The following is a 27,202-nucleotide window of genomic DNA, read 5'->3' on the forward strand; positions in this document are numbered from 1 at the left end:
TTGTGAGATCCGCTCTCAGCTCAGACAATCTGTTAATGTCTCTCCCCACTCTTCACTCACATTTCACACTTACACCTGCCTTGTCCAATAATGCATGCAGGCCAAAAATTTGGTTTGTAAATAGTAGTATGCACTGGAACAAGTGATTGATGATTTCTTACTGATAAAAGTTACCATTATTAATGTGTGTGTGCTAAACATGTCAGTTTAGTTTTTCCCTTCTGATACCTATATACCTATATATCAACAGAAGCTGTGGTCAAGAGTAGCTCTAGATTCCACTGGAGAACAAATTCATAACTAGTCATAAAACGAAATAGCAGAGCCCCTCAACTGTACCGAGGGAAGAGAATGACATGAGAACAAAGACAGTGATTATTGTTTTCCCAGCAGCAGTGCTCAAAGTTTCCTTTACTTCTCTCACTAACCCCCTGCGTCCAAACAACCTGCAGTCAGGATGAGCCATGTTATGGCTGCAGCCAGCCACACACAGGCCTAATGGCAGGCATCACAACCACCAGTGTATAGTGAGAGCAGAAATAGGCTTGTGTTTAGATGGCAGCTTTCTCTTAATGCCACCCAGAGTTATAGATGAGTCCATTAAAGCAACAAGCAGGTGGTGCTGCATCAGCAATCCCTGTGTGTCCGGTAGGCGGAGACAATCAAAATTCTCTGGCAGTAGGATGCAGCCATTGTCGATGCGGCTGCTATTTTCTGGAGAGACTATTGGTTTGTCTCTGCACAGAACTGTGTATTTTCAGCTAAAGTTTCAATTAGGACATCCTGGGTAGGCAACTGTTTTCCCACCAGAATCCACATAAAAACTAAGAAAACATGGAAAAGACATTGACCACCAGAGGGAATGAAACTACACAAGTGACTTTTTTACATTTAACAAGTCTGATGCACTTTAAAATAATCGTTTTAACATCCCTGTAGTGTGGAAAACCCAAATGCCATTTTACTCATTTTAATCTCCAGACACCCTCACTCACTTCTACTTTCTTGTCCCAAAGAAGGAGTTCACATTTCTGTTACAAAGCTGTACAACCACATGGACTCTTAGTTAAGATCATGTTTTGTACCTAGGCTGTCCAAAATGACTGTTCTCTCCATTGAGTGCATGACTTGTTGACGTTTCCACTGACCTCTCCACAGGCGGGACAGCTTGATGGTTGTAATAGGCTAAACAAAGCAGAGTTGAAACTAGGCCGTGATGGAAATACGACTGGGACTCAGGATCACCCTGGTCTTAATCGTCCTGGCTTTGACCCTGTCCAGTGAGACGGTACATGCACAGAGGGCAGGTAAGAGCATTAAAACATCTGTATAAATAACTGAACATAGAAACATTATTAAGTGGGGTCTGCTGGTTTACATAGGGATACATTTTACTATGACTCAATAAATAGATAAATAAGGGGTGAAATGATTAATCAGCATTACCGTAATCATGACTACCGGTAGTCTCCCTATACTCACTATATTTCAACCTTTATTTGGTTAAAAATTGTATTACAGAAATGTTGTTCAATAGAAATAATTGTTTGACTAGTTGGCAAATTGAAATCATTAGTTGCAGCTCTAAAAGTCCCAAAGCAAAGCAAAATGAAGGCTGACCAAAGCAAAAACTAGGAAAATTACTGTACAGTGCAAGGCTTTCCAGATTGGCAGATTACAAGTGACATTACCTACAGACATAATGAGATGCATGTATAAATGTACCCTTTAGTATCTCCACACTCCTGTATTGTAATAAAAGTTTGGAATGTGCACTTCTTCGTTTTTATACACTTGATGATTCACGTAGAAGTTCACAAGTAATTCAAGAAGAGTTCTGAGGTGTTGTGACAATAGTGGGCTGACAAAAACCTCTAACTGGAACAGGTGTAAGAAGTCCTGTTTTGTTCAGTCGTTTAAAGGCTTTTTATGTTTCCCAATAAAACTGTCTCCTAAAACCCTAAGCAAAGCCCATTGCTCTTTTGAGTGATCAAAAGGGTAAATGGGAAAAGCATATTAAGAAAAATTACATCAGAATTGTCTTGCTGTTTGAATTCATTAAACTTGCATATGTAGAAAAATTCTGCAGGGTCTCCATCATTCCAGTACTAGCACAAGAATACTGCTATTAATAATAAAATTGGGACAGTGCAATTAATCACATTTTAATTACAAAAAATGTGTAATTAAAAATATAATTAATTACCTTCTGTTCAGAATGATTTTTGTGCTCTGCCCTTTAAAACATAGAGCAAAGCCACTTTCCTAAACTACACAGGTTTGGATTATGGGTTAATGTTGACAGTACAGAAGTCATTCTTTGAAATAACTGTGATTTCAATAATGGGACAAGGTTAAGTACTGTGGATTTTAGGAAGATAATTTCCATGAGGACCAACTGACTAAACTAAACCTTTTGGCTCATTTGTTTAAGATAACTGATTACCCAGATAATTTTTCTAAATCTTATCTATTCTCTCCAGGTTGTAAAAATGTTCACTACGACTTGGCGTTTATCCTGGACACCTCATCCAGTGTGGGAAAGGAGAACTTTGAAAAGATCCGGCAATGGGTGTCCAACCTGGTGGATTCTTTTGACGTTGGACCAGATAAAACCCGGGTGGCTGTAGTACGTTACAGTGACAGGCCAACCATAGAGTTTAACCTGGGCAGGTACAGGAGCCTGGAGGATGTGAAGAGGGCCGCTCGGAACATACGCTACCTAGGGGGGAATACAATGACGGGGGACGCGATCAGCTACACTACAAATAACATTTTCACGGAGCGGAACGGAGCAAGACCCAGAGCCCGTGGAATCCAGAGAGTGGCCATCCTTCTCACAGACGGTAGGAGCCAGGATTATGTTCTGGAGCCCTCCAAGGCTGCGACTGCGGCTGGGATCCGGATGTTCGCCGTGGGCATTGGAGAAGCGCTTAAAGAGGAGCTGGAGGAGATCGCAGCCGAGCCCAAAAATGCCCACGTCTTCCATGTGACCGACTTCAATGCCATTGACAAGATTAGGGGCAGGCTGAGGAAGAGACTATGTGAAAGTAAGTGTTTTTACTTGTATAGTATTAGTAAAAATGTATTTAACACAAGAGATTCTATTGTAAAAGCAGAGGTTTATGAAAAAATATATTCTACTAATGAATAATAATAATAATGCATTGGATTTACATAGCACTTTTCAAGACAAATAGAGAGCTTTAAATTGCATTATTCATTCACTGCTAGTGCTACTACCATTGTAGCCACAACTATCCTGGGGTATCAAGGCTTCCAATCTGTACCACTGGATACTCTGACCACTACCAACAGTCATGCACATAGTACATTCATACTAGGCAAGGTAGGTGAAGTGTCTTGCCTTAGGAAAAAAACAGACAGTCTCCACTGCTGACCTGGTACTCACAATGGTCTCCCATCCAAGTACTAACCAGGCCTGGCCCTCCTTAGCTTCCCAGTTCTGGCATGATTGGGCACTGACAAGCAGATATGGCCATCTTTTGCTAAACTTGAAGAATGTGCAATGGTGAGTGGCCAGTCCCACAATTTAAAACATGCTTGACAGGCAAAGTCTTCAAGCTCTGGAATCCTGACAAAGTCTTGCTCAAGATTTGGAGATCTCTCCTAGACACTGCACTGCCATCACCTACTACTCTTGACAGATTTCCCCAACAACAATGTAGGGTGAGTTGTTGCAAAATGGTGGCAGCTCTTCTGTCTTTAGAATTTAGAGATAAGTTAGGACAAGGAACGCAGCAAAAGATTTAAATTCCACTTCCTCCTTCGTCATGGTTAGAAAACAGGAGAAATCTGGAACAAGTTCTTAAAGTTTGTTTAAACATGCACTTAATAAAATAAAGACTCTTATTTTAACCTTTTAACCGCATGCCGAGGAAAGACCCTGACCACTAAAACCCCGCCCCGACCACAGAGAGGCCCTGCACATGCGCGGAGCCTGTGGTGGCTTCCCTTTGATGGAGTATAAAGTGAGGAGTGCCGATGCAAGAGTAGCTTGTAAATGACAGCATTCTAACCATAACATTTCTGCGGTGGGGCTGCCTTTAAGCCTGCCATTCTGATGGAGAGGTGTTTAATACTGGAAAGCCACTTGGATTCGCCCTCAATGGTTTTTCCACTAACAAATGCTTTCACCAGAACTTAAACTTATACCGACAGTAGCTGAATGCATTTGCAGGAGTAAAACTGACTCACTGCTGTAGATTGTTCGGTAGCAGTGTGGAATACGAATGAGAGAGGCTTCACGGAGATGATGGATGCTTTGGGCCCAAGCACTTGAAATTCCGACCTAAAATTAGCCAGACAGGAAAGGAAAAGATGCCACGATTCCATACCACAAACTGTAAATACTGAAATGACATGATTGCATGGTTTAGAGTATACAGAAGAGTAAAAATGTCAATCTTTTAAACCAGACACTAAATACTCATGTTTGACACTGTAGGAACAACAATACAAAATAATGTAGGGGACTTGAAGGCAGCTGAACTTTGACCTTGCCCTATGACACTGTAAAATCAGGTGGTGAAAAGAATACCGGAACACAGAATGCATGCCACACATACAGACTCTTGGGGTCCATATTGCTCTATCCTCTGATCTATGTTATAATGCTGTTTTCTCATCAGAAACATCCATGGAGTTGTCTTTTCATTCATTCACACATGACTAACACACAAACAAAGTTCTTCTCTAAAACAGAAAACACTTTGTTCCACCATGTGATGCCATGTAGCAATACAAGAAGTGCTCCACTGTGTTTTTTCCATGCACCTTCACTAGAATCATTTGAGTGATTTCAGCCCTGGAATTGTCAATATCTACTGATCTAAAGCTAAAAAGTAGAACTAAAGGTAAGTACCACATCATGACCTCACAAGGTGGAACAGAGCATTTTGGGCTTTGGACATGTAGACAGACTTGTAATAACGGCATACTCAATGAAAAAAAACACAACTCTGGGTATGTTTTTGATTAGCTCAAATAAGTCAATTTTGCATAAGACAGGACCTTTATTATGTCAGAACCATAGTGGAAAGAAACATAGTACAAAAGTAAAAGTACTGTACTTAAAACAAGATACTGGCTACTTTTTATTTTTGCCTCACTAGATTAGAGTGCAGGCAACTACATTTTTGAACTACACTGAAAAGTTGAAGCTTTTCTCTATTCTTTGACATCTGCTGAATTGGCTAAGGGATTATTTTTTTGTGCATTCATGCATAAAGGGCTTGAGATCTTGTCTTTGAGAAAACTAAAACGTAAAATTGTTGACCAAAAATGTTGTCTTTACTAAGATTTCTAAAAAATACATATGAAATACTATTACTTTTTTATTCTAAAATGATTTTACTTTGGTTTTTACGTGAGTAATTTTCTGATCCAAACTTTTATTTCAATTATAAAATTGAGTAGCTCTACCACTGGTCAGAGCAGAGAGTCATAGCATGAGTTTACCATCATCATAGCAGAATCTGGCATGGTATTAAAGAAACATTAGTAAACAGAACTATTTCTACACGTACATTTTTAACTGTGTTGTATCAAAATATATAACACTAGTCATCCATTTAAGAGTTTCCCTAGTGTAATCTCAAAACTCACCACAAGTGAATCTCTAAGTATATAAGTGGTCAGTGGTACTGGCACACACAGCTATGTAAGTTATTTTCACTCAGAAAATTACAGCTCTAATGTTACGAGTGGGTCTGTAGCAGCCATCCAAATGTCCAAGTTGAGTTTTTCACCTTTTAATCTATAAGGCTAAAATAGATTGAAGAGCTAGTTATTCATTTACCAGTGTATTAGCTCATGTGTGGTCTTTCCTGTTCTGGGCATTGCATACTTGACCTGGAATGTCACTGACCTCTGACTTTTGATTCTATAGTTTAAAGTTAGCAATAGAAATGAGCCTGTATAATTGTAAGTTCCAGGTACAAGTATTACTGTTGATAAATGTGAATCCAAGTGAGATACATCTTTCCAAATGCAGGTCTCATTTTAACTCACAGCTGGATCCCTAAATTATAGCCTGAGGGCCACAAGTGCAGGGAGTAGCTTGGCTGTGTAGCATGCTAGCAAGTCCTTAGGGTTACAGCCTTTAAAAAGAATGACGCACTCGACTTCACATACTGAATAGCAATTTAAGGTGAGGTGGCTCATTTTATAAACAACACAACCCAAGCATTCAGTCTACGAGTTTATATTATCACTTTGCAAAATGGTTTACAGGTAACAGCCAAGGACACACATACACATCTAAATGTAGCAAAACTTTACAGCTTCACCAGGTTTAATGGCTTGTCAAAATGCCACTTTCTCTTAGACTAGCAGAGCTCATGAGACTGCAGCTGTGTGAGGTTAAAGCAGGCATTTTGGCCACTGTAATGTATTACCGGTACATTTCTGCATTTATGCTTTTTATACAATGCAACTAAGGCACAGCATCAGGAAGAGTGCTCAGGGGATCCAGGCAGGAGCACTTAGCTACAGGATTAACTTACTCTTTTAAGTGGGGGATGCAGGAGCAGCACCCAATGTAAAAACTTTACTTTATCTCTAAACACCTTCTTTCCACTTTTAAATACAGTTACAGTTTTTGACAAATGGCCCCACTTTTACTGAAGCTTATCACAACTTAGTCATACATGATAATTATAACTAAACATTGATTTACCTGTAACATTGCAGTCCATATTCCTAAGAGATAGAGCAATATATCGGTTGGCTGATGTATCAGGTTGATATTTTTACTTTTTAGGATATCAGCTAATGGCACATCAGCACAGGTAGATATTTTGTTTTGGTTGATCTGCTTCCTAAAGAGAACACACAAAGCTTCATTTTAACACTTTAATGGGATGAGATAACTGCACAAAAAAGATAGTGGGTGAGTTTTTAGTATATTAAAATTAAATAATTTGGGGAAAATTATCAAAATCTCCCCTATAGTCGAAAAATATCAGCATAGCCTATTGGCCATCGGTTTCCCTGGATCCCAAACAATCAGTACAATCGATAAAAACCCATATTAGTCAATCTCTGATATTTTCCCTTACAGTTAAAAAACAATCAAAATGCAATGACCAAAACTGGGGCTTAAGCATTGATTGATGTCATGGCAGAAACATGTGGTTCCCCATAAACAATTTTCTGACCTTCACACCATCCTTTTTTATTTAAAATTACTGCAGTAACAAATCATCTTAACACAAGTATATCAATGTGTTAATTTGCTCCACTATCGTTTTCTAATCCTAATGTTTACTTCTTAGAAATGCAAAGAGACGCTATAGCATAAATAGAAAACACAACTGCTGCCAATAAAATCCCAGGCAGGAGGTGTTGGCTTTCTCACTGTCATCACAGCGACTAAAATATGTGTGTGTGAAATATTAGACTGTTACTACTGTCACACAGAAACAGTCAGCACCTCATTTGCACACGCCCAGACAGTCACAGAGCCCCCACATCACGCTGCCTCTAAAGCTTGGTCTACCACTTCCTTGAACAGTCTAGCACTCTTTTCATATGTCTACACCAAACAGGGTGTCACTTCGATTTCTCCCTGGTGATAATGATCTAAATTTAAATGTGTAGCAATGTACGACATAGCAAGTTTGATAGTGACTCAGTGATAGAGCAAACTTACCCCAAAGTCTGCAGTTCAATCACAGTTCAATCCAACCACTGCATACTGTTGTTATATTCAAATAAAGGTTCTTTTTGACAGACCAGTGTGTTGTTGACTGTTGTTGTCTACTTGGGCAAGGCACTTCTCACGCCTTGCTTCTGTATGAATGTTTGTACAACTGTGAGAGTTGGTGCAGATTGGCAGCCATGTTTCTCAACCAGTCCCGGGGCTGCTGGCGTAGAGCAGACGATGTAGACAGGCTAATAAATCAGGATTACTCAAACATGAATGAAACAAAAACACAGCTCCAGGTGTTTTTGATGAGGTAACAACATTAAAACATGGCTTAAAGCTCACAATAGTCAAATTTACATAACATAGGGCCTGTAAAGTATTATTATTGCAACAGTGATAATGATTGCTTCATAACACCTTAAGGGCCCCACATTTTGCACACATCATACAGTATTTTTGACTTATGGCATGTCTAACTCCCACATTGTCTTCTCTTCTCAGACGTACTGTGTCCAAACATGAAAGTACAACAACCTGATCGCTTCAAGCCCAACAGCACCAGTTACGGTCTGGACGAGGTTCCAGGTATGTGGAAACTGCTGCTTTGCTACGACAACACACAGCCCTGGCAGCGCTTAGAAACCACAGACAGCAATCCACTTACTTTAAGCCAGCTATATTTAAAATAAAAAGGGATAGGATGGCAAGTTATTTCAGCTATAAATACTATGATAGAGTTTTACCCTATTTCATTTAGATGTGGAATGAAATGGATTTTATTCATGAGGTTAAAAATTGTCTTATTTCTTGAGATGCGTAGCTATTTTTTGCTTCACTCTAAAATTTGAAAGGTATTGGAAAATGGCTCAAACAAGATCTTGGAAAACTGTCAAATGTGTTAATTACATGTTAAGATCATATAATTTTAACAATTTTTTATTTACTGGAATTAGTATTTCACATTTTAAAGCTTGATCATGTGCATGTTAAACAAATGAACTACTGCTTTTTAAGAATAGAAATGAACCAATGTTTACAGAGCGTTATAACCCCACCTACTGGCACACTGAGAGGTGAAGCAGTTTCAAAGAAACGCTGCAAGCATTAAAGTTGGTTTAGGGAAGGGAAAATTATAGCAGAAATTATAATATGCCTGGTGAAAGTTTATAGACTAAATGAGCACTTCCTTGGTTACCACTGGATGACATCATGCAGTGGGACGCAGTTTTTGCACACAACGGCATGATAATGAAGCAACTATAACAGTTTAAAGAAGGGACATGGCTCATAACAGTCCATTTCAAATGACATGTCTCCTTTAATGTTTCCATTGCCCGGGTCATATGTTTTGGTCAGTAAAGTAACATAATTCAAAGTCTGAAACATGTGCTTTTAACTGTCACTATGATGTTCAAATCAGAGGCTGTACCGGTCTCCAAGCTATTTAAACAAACTGTCCTTCTCATTGTGTCCTGTCTGGGTGCATTCCAAGGTGCTGTGTTAAAGCTTTCTCCAAAGAGTCTAGAAGGTTTCGGATGTTGTTCTAAGCGTGTCTTCTGGGGATGTGAGTTCCTGTCTGTGCCTCCCACCCACATCCATCACTTTGAGACTAAAAACAGATGCATACACTGTTTTGGCTATTGATTGTCAGAGAAAATTACATTATAGAAAGCTGTTGTAAATATTTTGACTTAACATCATTGGTGGGAGTCTGCGTGTACCACCAAACCGGCTATGCAAGGAAATGATCCAAACAGGGGCTTTGGGCAATGATGCGAGACCAAGAGACTCAAGATGTCAAGGTCAAAACCAAGACCGAAGGCTCAACATCAAGGAGTATATCACCAGACATGACATAAGGATATTGAGGGTTAAATGCATGCAATACATTTTACTTAAACAACACTATCTAAATGTATCAATGTCTTATAATTACACTTGGTTAATAGAAATGACCTTGATTTACCCAAGCAAACACAAGTATATTACTGACTACGCTATTCCATGGTAACTTCAAGAAATAACAAGGCTACCCCATTTTGTATCTGGTTAATTCGAATATTTGAGCCAATTGGTTATGTTTCAAGTCATGCCTAATGTAATGTATAATGTGGTATTTCTGGTATAAAAAGAAAAGCAGATTGACCATGGCCCTCTCACCAAAGGCAGTAGACCGTGTGCAGCTAATCTGACTTGCATACTTTTGGGCTACCACAATAAACCACCAGAACCAAAGAATTAAGGGAAGACTTGCAGACCCCTAATAACAGGAAGAATGTCAAATACAAGCCACATTTACAGAAAAACAATGCTAGAAAAAGTGTAACAAACAAAAATATAATTATTATACCACATAGCTAAGCCCCAGTTAAAAATGTTTTCACCAATGTATTCAACTTTATTTATCTTATTTCAGAAGTTGCCGTGGGAGCGGCCATCATCATTCGGGTTGTATTATTTAGCATGGGGCTGTGGATCTTAACAGCAAATAAGTTCAGTACAGACTATAAAGCCATTTAAAAAAAACTGGAGAATCGGTGCATTGTTCACTTGTTGGTGCATATGAACACTGAAAATTTTACACAAAAAAAAATAAAAAATACTTTATGCATATTAAATCAGCAAAACTTTTCTCAAATTCTCCATTGACATGAATGGAATTCCTGTTTAACCAGAAGTGCCACTGCAAGAAAGTTAGGTTTAAATGCACTTAGAGACAAAAGTGGGTTGGCGGAATAAGGTCAATTGGGGGAAAAATTTGGAGGTATGGGACCATAACTCCAAGTGAAAAAAAAAATACACAGAAAAACACAAAAGAGTATAATAGGGGCGGCAGTAGCTTGGTTGTTTGTCCACTGATCTGAAGGTTGGCAGTTCAAATCCCACTCTTGACACCAACCATCATTGGTTGAGCGGTCAGATCCATTGACCCACAGGTTGGCTGGTGTGATTCCAGCTCTCACAGTTGAATGAATGTTGTTGTTGTGTCTTTGGGCAAGACACTTAACCCACCGTGCCCCTAGTGCAGGGGTGTCCAAGCTTTTTTCATCAAGGGCCACATGAAGCCGCCCACAGATGAAGCAGAGGGCTGATCAAGGGCCATAGACTGGTGCTCAATTCAGTGAATAATTGAAATATGTGCATGCTTAACATGTTAGTATGAACCATCAGTCTTTATTCATGCTAAAATCCTTAAAACCACACACTAAATATGAAATATAAGCTTTATCAAGGTAGATTCTCCAAAAACTTGCAGTAAAAAAATATTTTTAAATTGATGCAAGGTCATTTGGACCAATTCACCTGGAAGCCTGAGGGCCAAGAAAAATTTGTCTGAGCGCTGCATTTGGCCCCCGGGCCATAGTTTGAACATGCCTGCCCTAGTGTCTGCGTACACTGGTGTATGAATGTGTGTGTGAATGGGTGAGTGGTTCCTTGTTGTAAAGCGCTTTGAGTGCCCTGAAGGTGGAAAAGCGCAATTGGAAAAATAGGACCATTTACCAGTAATGCACAACTATAGCTTACCCTAAAATCAACAAGATTAGAACTAGGGATGCACGATCCAAAAACAGTGGAGAAACTGAAAACAGTATTAATTTTCTATACACAATAAATAAAAAGACAAAATGTTACCTACCTGTTATTTAAGTAACTACAGAAGAGACCAGCCTTATTACATGAACATATAAGCCAAGCCATGCTTTTGCTAAGTGACATAGGAAAGGCAATACCTAATCCATATTTTATGTCTGGATCGGTGCTGGTATTTGATACCAGTATTAGTGAATTTCTAATCAAAACATATAAAAGTAAAAAGCAGGGGTGCCCAAAGTTTTTTCCTTGTCAGGACAAAATTAATGCACATTAGCAGGTCAAGAGAAAACCTAATGACAGTTTGCAAAAAAAAAAAGATCATTAAATTGGCTTTAAATGTTAGAAAATAGACATAGACATTGAATTCCTATATCCTAACAGGCGTCAAGAAAAAAGTAACACCATTGCAACCCAAAAATTACTAAATGAATATTGATTTGATTAAGAGCTAGTTTCATATCATAGATAGATTATAGAGCACCTTCACCCTGACACTTTAAACTGATGTAAGTCCAGCCGATCATGGGAATTTGGCAGCATTCAGTGGAAGACTTGCTCAGGAGTTGACAGCATCAGTTCCCACTGTCGAGTCGCATTATCACATCGCCGCCAACTGGCCAAGTGCTAATTATGTGGTTATGCTTTCCTCTCGGTTCCAAAAGATATTAAAACAAACTTTCGATAAATCACTGCAAACCAATGACATTTCCTTTTGCACTTTTGCCACCGTGTGTAACTGAAATAACACAGGCCAGACAAAATGGCTGTTTTTTGGGCTACAATTGCATATTACATTGCAAGTAGTTGTTAATGCTTCCTCTTCGATAACTATTGGTATGACATCAATTGCCTACAAAACTAAAAAATACTTGCGCTGTGTATTTTTTATTTTTCGTTTAGCCTATTTTTCTTTGTTTGTAGCTCTCTGATCTCATTTCTCATCTGTCATGTGCAGCCAGACAAAATGGGTTACTACCGACAGTTATGGCATACTACCTACTGCTACATCATCAACCTCGCCAAAAACACTAGAAAATACTTAAGAATTTAAGTTTTTCTTTTTCTTTTAGTCTATTTTTCTGTTTGTAGCTCCTTGCTTTTGTTTCTAATCTGTCAGATGCAGCCTGACAAATTTATAGATATGGAAGAACAGGTGCTTCTATTAAACTACATGCTACCACGAGCCCCTAATTATGTCCGCAAAGCAGAAACCATAAATTTAAGAGCTGATTTTCAAAAGGGGTGGATCCAACTGTGGGTTATTTCTGACATTATGGGTATGTTTGACTGAATTACAGGGCCCACATGTGTGCTTCACTAAGTGTACTTCCAGTTTGAGGATTAGGACAAGAAAAATCAAATGAAAGTCTTCGCTTAGGATTTAATTTCTCAGCAGCATAGAAATAATAAATGACTCAGTTTAAGTTTTTTCTCCTGTAATTATAACTCTAAACACTGTTGTTCAATTCAGCTCAAAGCACTGGTCTGTGGTCTGTAGCCTCTCGACACGAGTAAGTTGTAAAATGTAGGATTGCATTTTACTGAATCCCAGACAGAACAGTTATGGCTTGTATTTTTTTTTTAACAACTATGAGTGAAGGTGGAAATAGTTGAGGGACTCACTCTCTAGTAGTGAGCGAATATCTGGCCAATACCTGACACAACAAATTCTTTCACATTTTACACATTTGTGTTTCTCTGTAAAACAAAATAAAGCTAACATTCAAATGTATTTGGTCGTCCAATGTTACTTCCCAATAAGGGATGGATAGTCATGTCCTATTTATTTTGAAAGAACTTTTAATGCATAGAGTTAACAGTTTTGATCACAAGTAAGGGCAGCTTCTCCAGGCTCAAACTTCTAACAGCACAGATGCACTCAATGCTGTAGCAGAGAGTAATTCTCTGTTGGAAATGTCAAGTCTATTTGGCGCTGATTATGATTTGACAGCCAGGAGACTTGTGGTTTGAGTCAGACTTGTATTTATCGCGGCTGTCTGCTGTGACCCCTTGGGGTACTCCGGCAGTACCCGCTTGAGGATGAATCGTATCTTCAGCACTCGGCCTGCACAAGCACAGCCATCTGCTTGGATCAGAAGAATGCCTTTTCCCAGTCTGTGAACTCATCTGGCTTTCTCCACACATCACCCTATTGGACATTTTCTGGCTGTCCAAAATAACTTTTTTAGCTTGATTATACACTATCCACTGCCAGTCCAAATTACAGCTCTGAGCTGAGATGGCCCTGAACAGCCGCATAACGTTGTAGTGAGTGAATGTGCATGATGCAAATGCAGCAACCAATATTACGGGCAGTAGAAGTCAGCGCTCTGTGCCCTCCTCCAGCACGATGTGTGCCCCATATTATCAGCTAACAGCACTGCACTGTACGTAAGCACTTGCTTACGTTGGGCAAGAGGGGGTAAATGTTCAGTGAGATCAGTGACTGAAACTCTTGATCAGTTCTAGACAAACTAATATTCAGGTTCCATTTAATTAAAGTTGCTGTAGAAATGCCATTGGTTGATTTCTACTCTGAATAATGAGAAGAACTAGGGAGGTAGTAATTAAAAATAACTTACTTTTATAAGCCCCTTTAACAAATTAAAGGGTTAGGGTTTTTCAAGACCACACAGCACCACCTGCTGGCCAAAGTGGAATGCTTAAATTTACAACTACTACAGACATGAAAAGGATCGAATGTTTTCATTTAGAAAAGTGCAGAGTATTAATGTACCCAGATGGAGTGGATTTCTGGTCGGCTGATCCTGTCTGTTATTGAGCCTGTTATGACTGCTCTGTTGAAATGTTATTTTTGCTTTGTTGCTAATGGTGCATGAGCCTGCAGCCTGCATGTCTTACCACCTGTCTCCAGGCTATTCTCAAATACTTCCACTAAGATGCTCACATTACTGCCTGATTCTGAGGCTTCCTCTCTGCAACATGTATGTGATGGTGATACACTCAACGGGATTTGTTATCAATAGGACAGAGATAAAATGTGCAAAAAGAAATGATTAATAATAATCAAACAATGTAAGTGAGAGACATTTATGAAATTATATGAAACTAATGCTGTAAGATTTATCAAAGCATTTGTAATGTGTTATATTTAAAACATGACACCATAATTTGCTGTTTTTATTGCAATTAAACTTCTTAGAAATAGATTTGTACTGTGCATAGTCTTTTTCTGTCATGTTCACTCACTAATAACACAGTCTACTTAACGGTTGAGACAAACTCTGGTCACATAAGCGCAGGCTATCAGTGCGCTCTGCTGGACAATCAGCCAGCATTAGTGAGCTCTCATTTCGCTGCCATCGCCATAGTTACAGCACTTGTTTGTTGTACAAGGGAGTGCCTTTCTAAAGCGCCTAACTATGGTCTGTGGTCTGACCACTTCAAATCACATGCTGTGGGTAAATGTACACACAAGTGCATATACTCCAAGGCACACAAGATACTGGCCTGGGGGAGGCCACTTTTTTCCTCTGCCAAATGGCAACAGATGATGGAGTGACATATGTTAGACATTCTCTTTAGTTATAAAGGCATTTAATCAAACTTCTAACAGCTCTAACACAGCTGCTGCTGCTGCTGCTGCTGCTGGGTGTCCAATTAAATTGTAACATCAGACCAGAAATGTGTCAAAACCATAAGTCATTTTCACTGTGTTGTCTTACTCTGTCATTATTTTACACGTCATTTGACACTACTAATGACACTACTAACGTTTGCTTTTTGCAGGGTTCGACCTGATGGAATACTTCAATGTGAGGGATATTCTGGGGACCAGAGACGAGGAAGGCCAGAGTTCCTATGTTCGCCTTGGTACGATGCCCATAGTGCAGCAGACAGAGTAAGAGTCCACACTCAAACGCTAAACACAAAAGCTTGTAGCAAACTACAGCGTAACAATAATTAGACCATAAAAGAATATTTCTAATGTTTTCCATCCACTATTTTAATAAGACTGTGCTTATATTCCACAGAGATGTGTTTGCTCAGGGCCTGCCAGATGAATATGCATTTGTGACGACATTCAAATTTAGGAAAACCTCAAGACGTGAAGACTGGTACCTGTGGCAAGTCTATGACAAATATGGAATCCCACAGGTGCATTCAAAATGTTTTTAAATGTAGTCTTTTTCTTTGTTATGATAACTGGGAGAAATTGCCAGTTTTGTTGTGTCTTGACAATTCCCATTTTAAAACTGAAGCCAGTATTTCTGATTTCTGGACTTTTTTCCAGGTGGAATGAATGTAAAAGGACTATTAAAAATTCTTAAAATTTTATCTTTTAATAGAAGGGCTATAATGTTTGACATGCCAAGGAGCTTGATAGTTCTCCCTTTTATCAGATAGTTGTGATAATAAGTAAATGAAGAAAAATAAAAATTCTAAAAATAATTTGTCAGACAAAAACAGGATTTAGGCAGCATGTTTTGGATTGACCATAATTCAACCATAATCCTTCTGTGGGTAGGATGCTAGCGCACACTGGGACTGACAGTGAATCACACTTAACAATGTTACCTGTGCCCTTTCCTTGTCAGGTGTCGATCAGGCTGGACGGAGAGAATAAGGCAGTGGAATACAATGCTGCCGGAGTGACAAAGGATGCAGTCCGAGCCGTGTTCAAGAACCCAGAAGTGGAAAACCTGTTTGACCGCAACTGGCACAAGATTGCCATCAGTGTGGAGGCCAAGACTGTGTCCCTCTACCTGGACTGCAAGCACATTGACACACTGCCTCTAGAGGAGAGAGAGGACATAGACATTCAAGGAAAGACTGTCATAGGAAAGAGATTGTATGACAGTGTACCAATCGATGTGAGTACACTTTGTAATGGCTATGTTCCGTGATGTATCAGAAAAATGATTGAGAATAAGTGCTAGGCCTGTCATGGTAACACATTTTAAGTACTGTTGAAAATATTACTTTTGAAGACCACTTTATGGCACTGATGCAATAACTCTATAACCCATAATAAAACCAGTAAACCCTTTAGAAATGTAATTGTAAATTGTAAGTAAGGTATGAAGAAAAAATAAATAGCACATGAAACCCTTTTGTAGTTTGTATACATACATACAAAAAAGGGCAAAAAATAAATAAAAGGTTTTATATTATGCAAAATTTACTCTTGTGAGCTTTAAGCCATGTTGTTACCTCATCAAAAACATACCTGGAGTTGTGTTTTGTTCCAAATGTTTGAGAAACCATTTATTATTAATCTCCAAAGCTCAAAATGCTCTGTTCCACATTGTGATGTCGTCAAATAGTAGTTTTAAAATTAACAGCTACATTTAACCTTTAGTTCCAAATAGACTGGCAATTCCAGGGTTTAAATAATCCAGATGATTATGGTGATTATGGTGAAGGTGTATGGAGTGGAGCACTTCCTGTATTACCGCATACAGTAACATCACAAGGTTGAAGTGCTTTCTGTTTGAGAGAATTCATCCAGTTTGTATAATAAACATGTGGGAATGAAACCAAACACAACTCTGACACAACTGATGAGGAAATGCTATGTACAATGTTAGGTAATGTTATAACATAAATCAGAAAATTGCCTAATATGGGTCCTCTATATTAGATAAATTTAGCCCAAAATAAGGTTCATCAGCCATTTCTTGAACGTTAAGTTGAAAACAATCATGACAGGCCTATTTATTACTATATATAATCTATATAAGCTATTTGATGACTCATAATAATAATATAATACAATACATAAAATGGTAAAACAGGGGTGTTGATCTTAAGAAAATGTTAAATACTGTTTAAATCATTTCATTTTTTATCAGCGCATATTCCTGATATTCCTCTCAACCTCTGAACTAAAATGTGACCTCACATGCTGCAAAGTTTCTAATCAATGAAATGTTTGTTTATACCAACCCAGTTCGATCTTCAGAGGATGATGATTTACTGCGATGCCAAACATGCTGAGCTGGAGACCTGCTGTGATCTACCCACTGGGCCGGTAAGTTCTGCCAGCCGTGCTCTCGTCAATCTATAAAAAACATATTATTACATGCGCTACCAACCAAAAAACACATTCTAGGTTGTAGCCAGATAAAATGAAACACAATATATATTTTTCACTATTGTTGTTTCAAATACCTAGCATTTAGGCTCACTATAATCTTTTCTCTGATGGAACAGCAAAACAATGCGTGAGAACATTGGCTGTTTGTAGAATTATACTTTGCATAGTTATTCAAAACTATGATTACAAAAAGATTTTCAAACAACCTTTGACTTCTAACAACAAAGATGATCACTGGTTGTGCATTTATTTATAACTTATTTGTGTTCCTCTCCAGTGTCCCAAAAAGGTAGTGACAGAAGCTCCTCCAGTAGAGATCTCAACTCCAACGCCGACCAGCGCAGAGCAACAGAAAGGTCCTGAAGTCAACTGCTCGTGCCCTGCTGGAGACAAGGTACACCTTGTTAGGACCAGACTTACATAACCTAATTATACTTTTCATGTCCCAAATGCTCCAGTATAGAGGTTTGTCTTCAGGGCTTTCTACGCACTTGTATTTCCACAGGGAGAGATTGGAGAACCTGGTGTGGCAGGTCCCAAGGGTGAAAAGGTGCCTTCTTGTACATCTAAGTGTGAGACCGGTGCTTTCTGTTTGTTTACACTCCATATGGCTCTTTCAGGGTGACACAGGTGCTACAGGTGCTACTGGACCATCTGGCCTCAAAGGAGAAAAAGGAGAAACTGTAGGAAAACAAACATGATATAAAGATATAATTAAACACAAAATCATAGATAATGATACATTTACATACTTGAAATCAGTAGTAAAATAAACAGTATTAGAATTAAATGCCATGCATGAACTCCCCTGCTCTCTTTCTGTGCCTCGATAATAATTGATCTGAATGATGAATTATTTGCAGGGCAAAGTCATCTCTGTCAAAGGTGACAGAGGGGAGAAGGTAAGTGCCCCATCCTGTCTGCTGTATGAGCCTGTGTGCAGCATGTTTGTCTCTGTGCATATCGAATATGCATGTATTAGACATAACATGGACTCTTCTTTCTGTGCTCTTTTCTATTACATCATGTGCAACTGCACCTCTTATGGAACAGTTCGATGGCTAGAGTGATGTCCTGAATTAAAGACCAGGTGACCACAGAGGATGTAGTAGGGTCAGGCCTGCCCAAAGGCCCACCCAGTCTGCCAGCTGCCAGTGTGCAGTCTGAGGAGCTCTATTCTGGAGACTAAACTGCTGTCATTAGTGACTCAAAGACTGGACAAAATTATGTCATTTTGCCTTTTGGTTTACACTTGCTGATTGCGTTTCGTTTTTTTTTTATTGAAAAAAAAACTTCTAAAGCCTACTTTTGCTTCATAAAACTACTGCATTAAATGTAACTTTAATGCAGAACATCCTGTTGCTTTTATTCTTTTTGTCTGCCTCTCTTTGCACTACAGGTCTTAATCTACAGCTAAAAGTAACAAGTGGGGGACATTCACATCTTACCAAAGACAGTGTGCAGAAACAGAGATAAACTAGCACTGAGCAGAATGGGACTTTGTGGGGCTTTATTTTTACAGAGACAGACTTTGTGACAGTGAATTCACCCTGCTGAGATCCTCTCTAATTGGATATTTAACAAACTCCACAGAAAGTCTATTAGTGGCTGTGCGCTTATAGGCAAATATATCTCATTATAGCGCACAGGCAGGGGTCTCGCTTAAAATGTATGATGGAGGAAATGGTGTTGAAGTCATGTAAGCTCCAAAGAATTAAAACGCAGCCATCTGTGATTTGAACAGTGCGGTCTCACAGATGGGGTCTTAAGGTCCTACTATGTATATTTTTGGTTTTACTAAGAAAATCCCTGGCACAGAAGACCAGTCAAAATGCATGATACTGTAAATGGTTCGTTCATAGTGTCTCTATAGCTATCAGTGTGTTCTTAATGCTTTGTAATCGTTTTACAGAATTTCAACTAAACATATGCATTGTACACCTTATCTTCACTTCATACCATACCGTTGTCTGTCATTGTCCATCTAACCTTTAATTGTAATTATAATAACACTAATTGTTCATTAACATTTTGGCTTCTGAATCAGTTTTGTGATACCAGGTTGCAAGAGCACGTCAACAACATTAACCACTATTTGGTGCATGCTTTGAGTAGCAAAGTAAAAACAATGAGTACTTTTTTACAGGGTGACAGAGGCAGTATAGGATTAACAGGTGCTGCTGGACCAAAAGGAGAGAAGGTGTGCCAAGTGATGCTGAATCTGCGTGTTTACATGGCAACCTTAAAATGACCAGATACTAATTATTCACTTTTGCTGTATTTGTCAGGGGCTAGGAGGAGTGCCTGGTATCGATGGCTTACCTGGGGACAAAGGAGACAAAGTGAGAAACATCACATTTGACGTTTTGATAAGTGTAAATCATCTCGAACAGTAAAATTGCCTTTTTTCTAACAGGGTGAAGCAGGCTCACCAGGAAGTAAGGGGGTGCAAGGTCCAACTGGCCCAAAGGTAGGCTTCCATTTCTACCCAATTTAAACCATTTTAGTACAAGAGCTTTTTCTGTTTAATGACCAGGTTACAGATGTGCTTCTCTGGAGCTTGGACTTGGTTTTCTGAGACCTTAAATCAGTTTTTAACTAATATTTTAACTGTATACTGTATTCAAACTCTAAATTTTATATACAAATATATAGTGAAAGAAACATGTGAAGGACATATTAAATATAAATAAAATACTGAAAATCTTATTATAATTTTTTATAATAAAGCATCCTACCTAGCCTACACATTTTTCTTAATCACCTAATTCCGCCCCACTCACTTTGGTCTCTAAATGCACCTAAACTCATGGAGCTATAATAAAAACTTATATTTTTCATTATAGTTCTGCCTAAACCGCGAATATTTATGGGGTCACTCGGGAATCCCATTCATGTCAATGGCGAGAAGAGAAAAGTTTTGCCGATTAAATATGACATAAAATAGATTAATTTATGTAAAATGTTCTATGTTCATGTGCACCAACAGGTCACACTGTATTGATTATCTGGTGGGCTTTAAAATGGCTTTATAGTCCGTATTGAACTTTTTATTTGCTGTTAGGATCGGCAGCTCCATAAATAATACAACTAAAAATGATGATGGCGGCGCCCAGAGCGACTTCCGGAATACGGTCCAGAGGCACAACCAAGTAGCTATTAAAATAACACAACTGGGATTTGAACAAAACATATAAAATAACGTTATTTAGAAGCATAAATATCAAAAACAAATGGAAAAATACCAGACATACCCAGGCTGGTTGTCTCACTGAGAGGGAAGCTATATTAGTTAACTAGCTAACCAACTACCTTAGCATTCCTAGTTTATTGTTTATCGACTACTGGCGCAATTATGTAATATTTCATTAAAATAACATTAACTGCATATTTAATTTGGGTTAGCCAAACAACTTCTAACTTACTGGTGAGCGAATATCCAATGAGGTGTCTTGTGGATGTGGAGTTTATGACATAGACCAGGGGTTGACGATTCTTTTTTCCATGGGGCCACGTGAGAAACAGAAAACATTGCTGAAATAAAAGCAATGCAGCTTTATTCCATGCAATATAAAATTATAACATATATTTGTTTTGTAATTCCAAATTATCTTAAATGGGCTGGTGAGAGTCACCCAAAGGGCCGTATGTGGCCTTGGAGCTGTACAATGCCCAGGTCTGGCATAGACTGTACTCACCGACGTCCAGTGAGGGTTGACGAGAGATCTGGTGAGGTACACAGTTAACGTAGGTTGATTACTAGAAAATTTGATCAAAGTATCATTATAAATATGGCCAACAACATTTGAGCTTGATTTCAGTAGCCTACCATTTTGTTTTCATTTGTTTTATGAAAAGTTTAAACTTGTATTAAACTGTAAATCATTTCACCTTAATGTAAATTGAGTTTTTGATTTTTACTCCATTTATTTTAAAAGGGAATTCAAGGTGATGCTGGAATTCCTGGTGCACCAGGACTGAGAGGTGTAACTGTGAGTAATGGGGCCTGCCTAATTAGTTCTCCCTGTATAAAATAGAATGTATATTTAATAAACATTTAATATGTTTTTGCAGGGTGAAACTGGCAACAAAGGTGAAAAAGGTGTACCAGGTGCCCCAGTAAGTATTTAACCTGCAGGCTAACCTTTATATCATGTTCCTAATGAAATTCAAGGTAGAATAAGAAGGCAGCATGCACAGGACCCAATGACAGGCTTTTAGACGCACATTTTCACCTGAAATTTACAACTTAGTTTAACTTCTAGAACAAACATCATGGACTACATCTCGACAACAGGGTCAGGTCATTCCCTGGAAGAGAGGCCATTCCTGGAACTCCAAAGCCAGGGGTGTAATGGTTAAAACAGATGTGGCACTGGCTTCCTTGATTCACTCTCCCCACATCTTGTCTAGAACTGTGTGGGGGCGTTTGGCTACAAGGAAACTCATTCAAGTCCGCTGGAGCTTTGTTGATGTGTGAACTTTCCTCTTTTCCATTAAGATGACGTCTCAATGCAACTCAGATGGCCTGTATACTCAGTGGAAGTTATATCCATGTATAAACAATTATTTCCAGAATATAATTTAATATTATTAAATATTTTTGAGATTTTGATGTCTTGTGATTTAAAGTAAAAGACCAAAACGACTTTACAGACCTTACCTTACAAAAGTAATATTTTCCAATCTTCAATCAACATCTCTCTTGCCAACATCTCAAAAAATATATTGAAAAATCAGATACTAATCAATACTAAAACTAGAACTATCAAAACTGGATACGCCTACTAATTTCAGCAAGTATCAATACTAAAAAAGTCATATTCATAGGACAAAAATGAACCTTTTCTAAAAGGATAAGACAACATACAGTAGACTAGTTTATGCTCATGGACCACTATGGCACTTATTTGGACGGCTAACGGGTTACACAGATATAAGGCCACATGGTCTTGGCAATATTAAAGAAAGTATTAGAATTTTATGTTGAAATTACATTCTGTTGTCTACATGAAGTGTTTTTATGATCATCGTGGTATTGCAATTGGCATTGAGTATCGAGTCCTTAGTATCAAAATCTAGTCTGAAATGTATCATCACTACACTACCATGTATAAACAACTATTTCCAGAATATAATTTTTGATTATTTGATATTTTATGTAATGGGGATGTCTTGTGTTTTCAAATAAAAGAGTAAATAGATTTAAAAAGGTAATATGCCTAGTTGGAAAACATTTTGAATCTTTCTGAGACATTGGCTTTGTATAAATGGTTTTAACATGCGGATAGGACAATGTTGTAAACACCAAGTTAAGACACTAATGAGTTTAACATATGCTTTGAGGAAACATAGCAGCTTAAAGGCAAGCCGGACTAAAACATGCTGAGTCCTATAGTTTGACAGGTTTAGAGCTGTCTGTCTGCCCGGTCACAACATTACCAGGCAATTTCCTGTGGGGTGGAAAAGCACTCGTGAGAGAGGAGATCCAGTGAGGGGAGTCAAGAAGGGGCACAGTAGCTTGGGTTACAGTGCTGTGTTTAAATGAGACTTTAATGAAAAAATGGGGTTGTGTTTTACATTACATGCGGTTCATTTCTGGAAGGAAACATGTGCAAAGAGGTAGTGAGATTTGATTATTCTTTCCTTCATGTCTGACCATTTAGTAATTTATATATTAACCGTTTCATTGATTGGCAAATCTTCTCTGAAGCTATGTGCTCAAGCAAAGACAGCTTTTCCCACTAGGTTGAAAGTATCGAAAATCAGATAATTACTGATACTAAAACTTGTATGTAAAACTAGTATTGAAAATAGATGCTCATTTGAGCATGCATTGATACTTGCTACCCACATCCTTTATACACTGCATGGGTGAAGGACAGAATTACAGTATTAACTGGTCAAAGCAGGGAACCAATAACTTTCTGAGCATGAGGTAACCACCAAAACTGCATTAAAGGTCCTATATTATGCAAAATTTACTCTTGTGAGCTTTAAGTCATGTTAGAATGTCTTTACCTCTCAAAAACATATCTGGGTTTGTGTTTGTTTCATTCACACACATTAGAGTAACTATTTATGTTTAGTCTGTCTACATCTCTAATGCTGAAAATGCTCTGTTCCACCTTGTTATGTCATGAAGCAGTAGTTTTCAAGTTAACAGCTGCCCTTTACCTTTAGTTCATTAGATTGGCAATTCCAGAGCTGAAATCATCCAAATGATTCTCGTGACAGTATAAGGATCTTAAAAACACAGTGGATCACTTCCTGTATTACCAAATGACATCACAAGGTAAAGTCTTTTCAGTCTGAGAGAAGAACACAACCTGAACATACAGAATTTGTGTGTTAAACATGTGAATGAAACAAAACACAACTCCATTTATGTTTTTAATGTCGAAACAGTATTATAACATAAATCAGAAAATAGTGTAATATAGACCCTTTATATAATGTTCAGCTATTAATTTTTCAAATCAAAAAAGAAATCAAGCAGAAAAGTGCTAAAAATAACCATTCTTATAGTGTTAGTGGCAGTGAAGAGGAGAGAGGGTCTGCTGCTGAGAGGTGATGAGGCAGATAAAGATGCAGCTCAAATGTGAAAACAGCTTTAGAATGAGACTGCTGGAAAGAGTTGATTGAAGAAGAGGAGCAGAAGATGTGAGCGAGGTTCCCCCTAGTTCAGTTTACCTTCCCGCTTCATTAACCACAAAATTGTTTAGTATATATGCTATGTAATTTTTGTATATATATATGTATGTCTAAAAATCTACTATTTTTTCTGTGTTTTAGGGCCTAGCTGGTATTGATGGACTACCTGGGAAAAATGGTGTTCCTGGAAAAGATGTTAGTTTAAGTTTCATTTAAAATATTGTGTAATATATTTTGCAATTCCTTATAGTGTTTTACTTTTTGTTTAGGGGTTGAGAGGATTGGGTGGTACTCCTGGTCCAAGTGGAATCAAAGGAGACAAGGTAAGTATTCCAGTGTTGTTTTTTTGTTTGTTTGTTTTTTGTTTTTTTATCCAGTGATAAATATAATATGATAACAGTGCCATTTGTAACATTTGTAGTGAGTGGTATGTGACTGCTTGTGTATGTGAAGGTGTTATTGAATAGTTTACTGTATGGATTGTCCTCATTATGGCATTAAACTTCTCCCTGGTGACAAGAACACCACCAAGCCAGGTTATGAGTCAGATCCGTGGAGAGGTTACCCTACACACAAAATGCATATTTTCTTCTAGCTAAAATTATGAATAGATATATAGATAGACAGACAGCTAGATAGATAGATTGGTAGGTAGATAAGGTTAATATCATACTGTGGAAAATTTCAGGAGAAGCTAGACAAACAGATGAGGTGGTAGATTCTCCTCCCAAAGAAGTTACATATTGTATCTTAATAGGTGCGGTGTTTTGCTTTTCTATAGGCTGCTTTTATTCATGGTGTTTTTGCATTGTCTAGAATGGCATTAAACTGATCTATCTAGCATTTATTTCATTACAGATGTTTGTATAGCTCAAAATGTATAGAAAAGTATATGAAAATATGTATTTTTACCGTAACTGGGCTAACTTCCACAGATCTAACCTATACATTGTGCCTGGAAGCATTATCAGCTTGTTTTAGTAATGGATAAGCCCATATTACACTATTTTCTGATCTGTTATAATGTTGTTTCCTCATCAAAAACATACCTGGATTTTTTGTTTTGTTTCATTCACACATTTTTAACACACTTTGTGATGTCATGCGGTAATACACAAAGTGCTCCATTGTGTTTTTAAACTCCATACACTTTCACTAGGATCATTCAGCTCATTTCAGCCCTGGAACTGCCAGTCGCTCTAAACACAATGTAAAATGTAGCTGTTGACTTGAAAAATACTGCTTCATGATGTCAGTCAAACATGTGTGAATGAAACAAAACAGAACTTCGGTTATGGTTTTGACGAGGTAACAGCATTATAACATCACAAGAGTCACTCACAAGAGTCAATTATATGACCTTTAATGACATACTCTGGAACAGTCTAGCAAAAGCAATCACGTTTTCACGGACACAAGCAAGTGGCAGGCCATACACCATATGTTTAAGCACTGCAATCACCAATAGCCAGTTCTTACCTGCATGGAATATTCTTTGTATTTCCATTCTACATTGGTCTACATAACTGCTGACACTGGAAAATTTCACATAAAAGTCTAAATATTTAAAAATAATCAAGCATTTCATTTGGCCTCATTGTCAGTTTCCCATGCTTCTCTTCCTATTCTCCAGACATTCCAACAGTCTGCCATCAGCCCACTCATTTGTCTGCTCAAATAAAACGCACTGTCTCTAATTACCTCTTTGATGCATGACTCCCAATAATCCCACACACACACACACACCATATTTGATTACACATAGGCACAATTACCTCACCTTATCACTTTCACTTTTCAAATCTAAAAACATTGTGTGCCATAAACTATAGTTATTTATGTACACTTGATGCCTCCAGGAGTTTCTTTGAACATGTTTTAAAGTGCTCTAATCGCTGTGTTTTTCTCCTTGTGTACCCTGTGTCATAGGGGGACAGAGGGCTTCCCGGAATACCTGGAGATGTAGTAAGTACTAGAAACAATATTTGAAATGAATACACAGTTGTTTACTTGAGTGATAGATGTAGGATTTGGGCATATATTTGGGTTTTGTTACTATAAACTGCATATAAAAGAAATTGCACAAATGTTGAAGCACAATATACTGCTACACAGAAATACTGTGATAAACAATAATATTGAAACTATTTTTGCCATTTACACAAGGCAGGATAATCCCAGTAAACACATTTTTAAATATACTGTATCATTAATAAGCATAAGCTGCAACAAATAAATGGCAGAATGAACCAATAATTATATATAGAAGTTATTTATTTTACCCTCAACAGCTCAAAACTTACGTTATTACATAAAATGGCAAAGATCTATTCACTATTGCAAAGAAATTGTACACACGATAAATATTGAGCCCCAAAATATACTGTTCCTGCTTATATACTGAATGATAAGTCGATATAGTAATTATCATGGCAGGTTTTCATGATTTTCTAATTACTTTTTCATTTGGAGGTGATAAATAATTATTATTGTTTTACATAATTCAAGTGTCAATGTGTGAAAAAAGCTGAAAATTATTCATGAGTCTTAGCTTCCTGTAACATTGTGAGAACTTTTTTCACCTTCAAAAGATATTTTGCTTTCAATTTTTGATTTCTATTTAAGCTGACCTAATATTTCATCAATCCAAACCCATGGACAAGAATAGGAGTTAGCACTAAAAATAAATCCCTCCATCTATATCATCAATATACAAAATTCCATCCAAAATTTACAAGCAAGGAATACTTTTTACTGAATGTTTAAATTTATTCATGTAACAAAATGAAGATGTTTTCATTTCATTGGTCAAATTATAAATATTGTGTAAATTAAACAGGCATTAACCCTTGTTTACAGTACAGTTGCCAGGTCACAGTTACAGAATTATCTCTATGTATACTGCCCGTGTCTAACTCCACTAAAGTTGTCAAATTAGGAAAAACTAGGAAAGATTATATTTACTATGTTTTGTGAAAATTCATAGTTTAACTTGTCATGTTCTAGTCGGTGCAAGGATTTAGGATATATTTGTGTTTTGTGATTCAAAACTTGACTTACTTTACTTAATTAGAATGCATAGGAAAGAATATATTGTCCTCCTAATTGCTTCTTGCACAATTCTATAGCTTTTAACGACAATTCTGTAATCTGCTTTGTAATATAATTTCAAATATAAACAGTATCCTAAATCCTCTATACTTTCAGACTATAAAACCAGG

At 37.7% G+C, this 27,202-nt stretch overlaps 1 protein-coding gene across 1 annotated transcript in view; it reads left to right on the plus strand.

The window, feature by feature from the left end:
* Positions 1 to 1,216: 1,216 nt before the first annotated feature.
* col22a1 (collagen, type XXII, alpha 1) overlaps positions 1,217 to 27,202 on the plus strand; it is a 48,596-nt gene continuing 22,610 nt past the window's right edge. Inside the window, exons 1-19 of the mRNA XM_020932635.2 lie at positions 1,217 to 1,307; positions 2,484 to 3,050; positions 8,174 to 8,257; positions 15,017 to 15,128; positions 15,262 to 15,385; positions 15,826 to 16,101; positions 17,181 to 17,261; positions 17,605 to 17,721; positions 17,833 to 17,877; positions 17,948 to 18,010; positions 18,191 to 18,229; positions 19,474 to 19,527; positions 19,616 to 19,669; positions 19,744 to 19,797; positions 21,266 to 21,319; positions 21,402 to 21,446; positions 24,123 to 24,176; positions 24,251 to 24,304; positions 25,911 to 25,946. Of these exons, the coding sequence (XP_020788294.1) occupies positions 1,217 to 1,307; positions 2,484 to 3,050; positions 8,174 to 8,257; positions 15,017 to 15,128; positions 15,262 to 15,385; positions 15,826 to 16,101; positions 17,181 to 17,261; positions 17,605 to 17,721; positions 17,833 to 17,877; positions 17,948 to 18,010; positions 18,191 to 18,229; positions 19,474 to 19,527; positions 19,616 to 19,669; positions 19,744 to 19,797; positions 21,266 to 21,319; positions 21,402 to 21,446; positions 24,123 to 24,176; positions 24,251 to 24,304; positions 25,911 to 25,946 (2,004 nt within the window). The remainder of the gene's footprint in view (positions 1,308 to 2,483; positions 3,051 to 8,173; positions 8,258 to 15,016; positions 15,129 to 15,261; positions 15,386 to 15,825; positions 16,102 to 17,180; positions 17,262 to 17,604; positions 17,722 to 17,832; positions 17,878 to 17,947; positions 18,011 to 18,190; positions 18,230 to 19,473; positions 19,528 to 19,615; positions 19,670 to 19,743; positions 19,798 to 21,265; positions 21,320 to 21,401; positions 21,447 to 24,122; positions 24,177 to 24,250; positions 24,305 to 25,910; positions 25,947 to 27,202) is intronic.

The sequence above is a fragment of the Boleophthalmus pectinirostris genome, unplaced genomic scaffold (genome assembly GCF_026225935.1).
Source record: "Boleophthalmus pectinirostris isolate CB_2022bp ecotype Guang Dong unplaced genomic scaffold, ASM2622593v1 HiC_scaffold_21, whole genome shotgun sequence".
Lineage (NCBI taxonomy): Eukaryota > Metazoa > Chordata > Actinopteri > Gobiiformes > Gobiidae > Boleophthalmus > Boleophthalmus pectinirostris.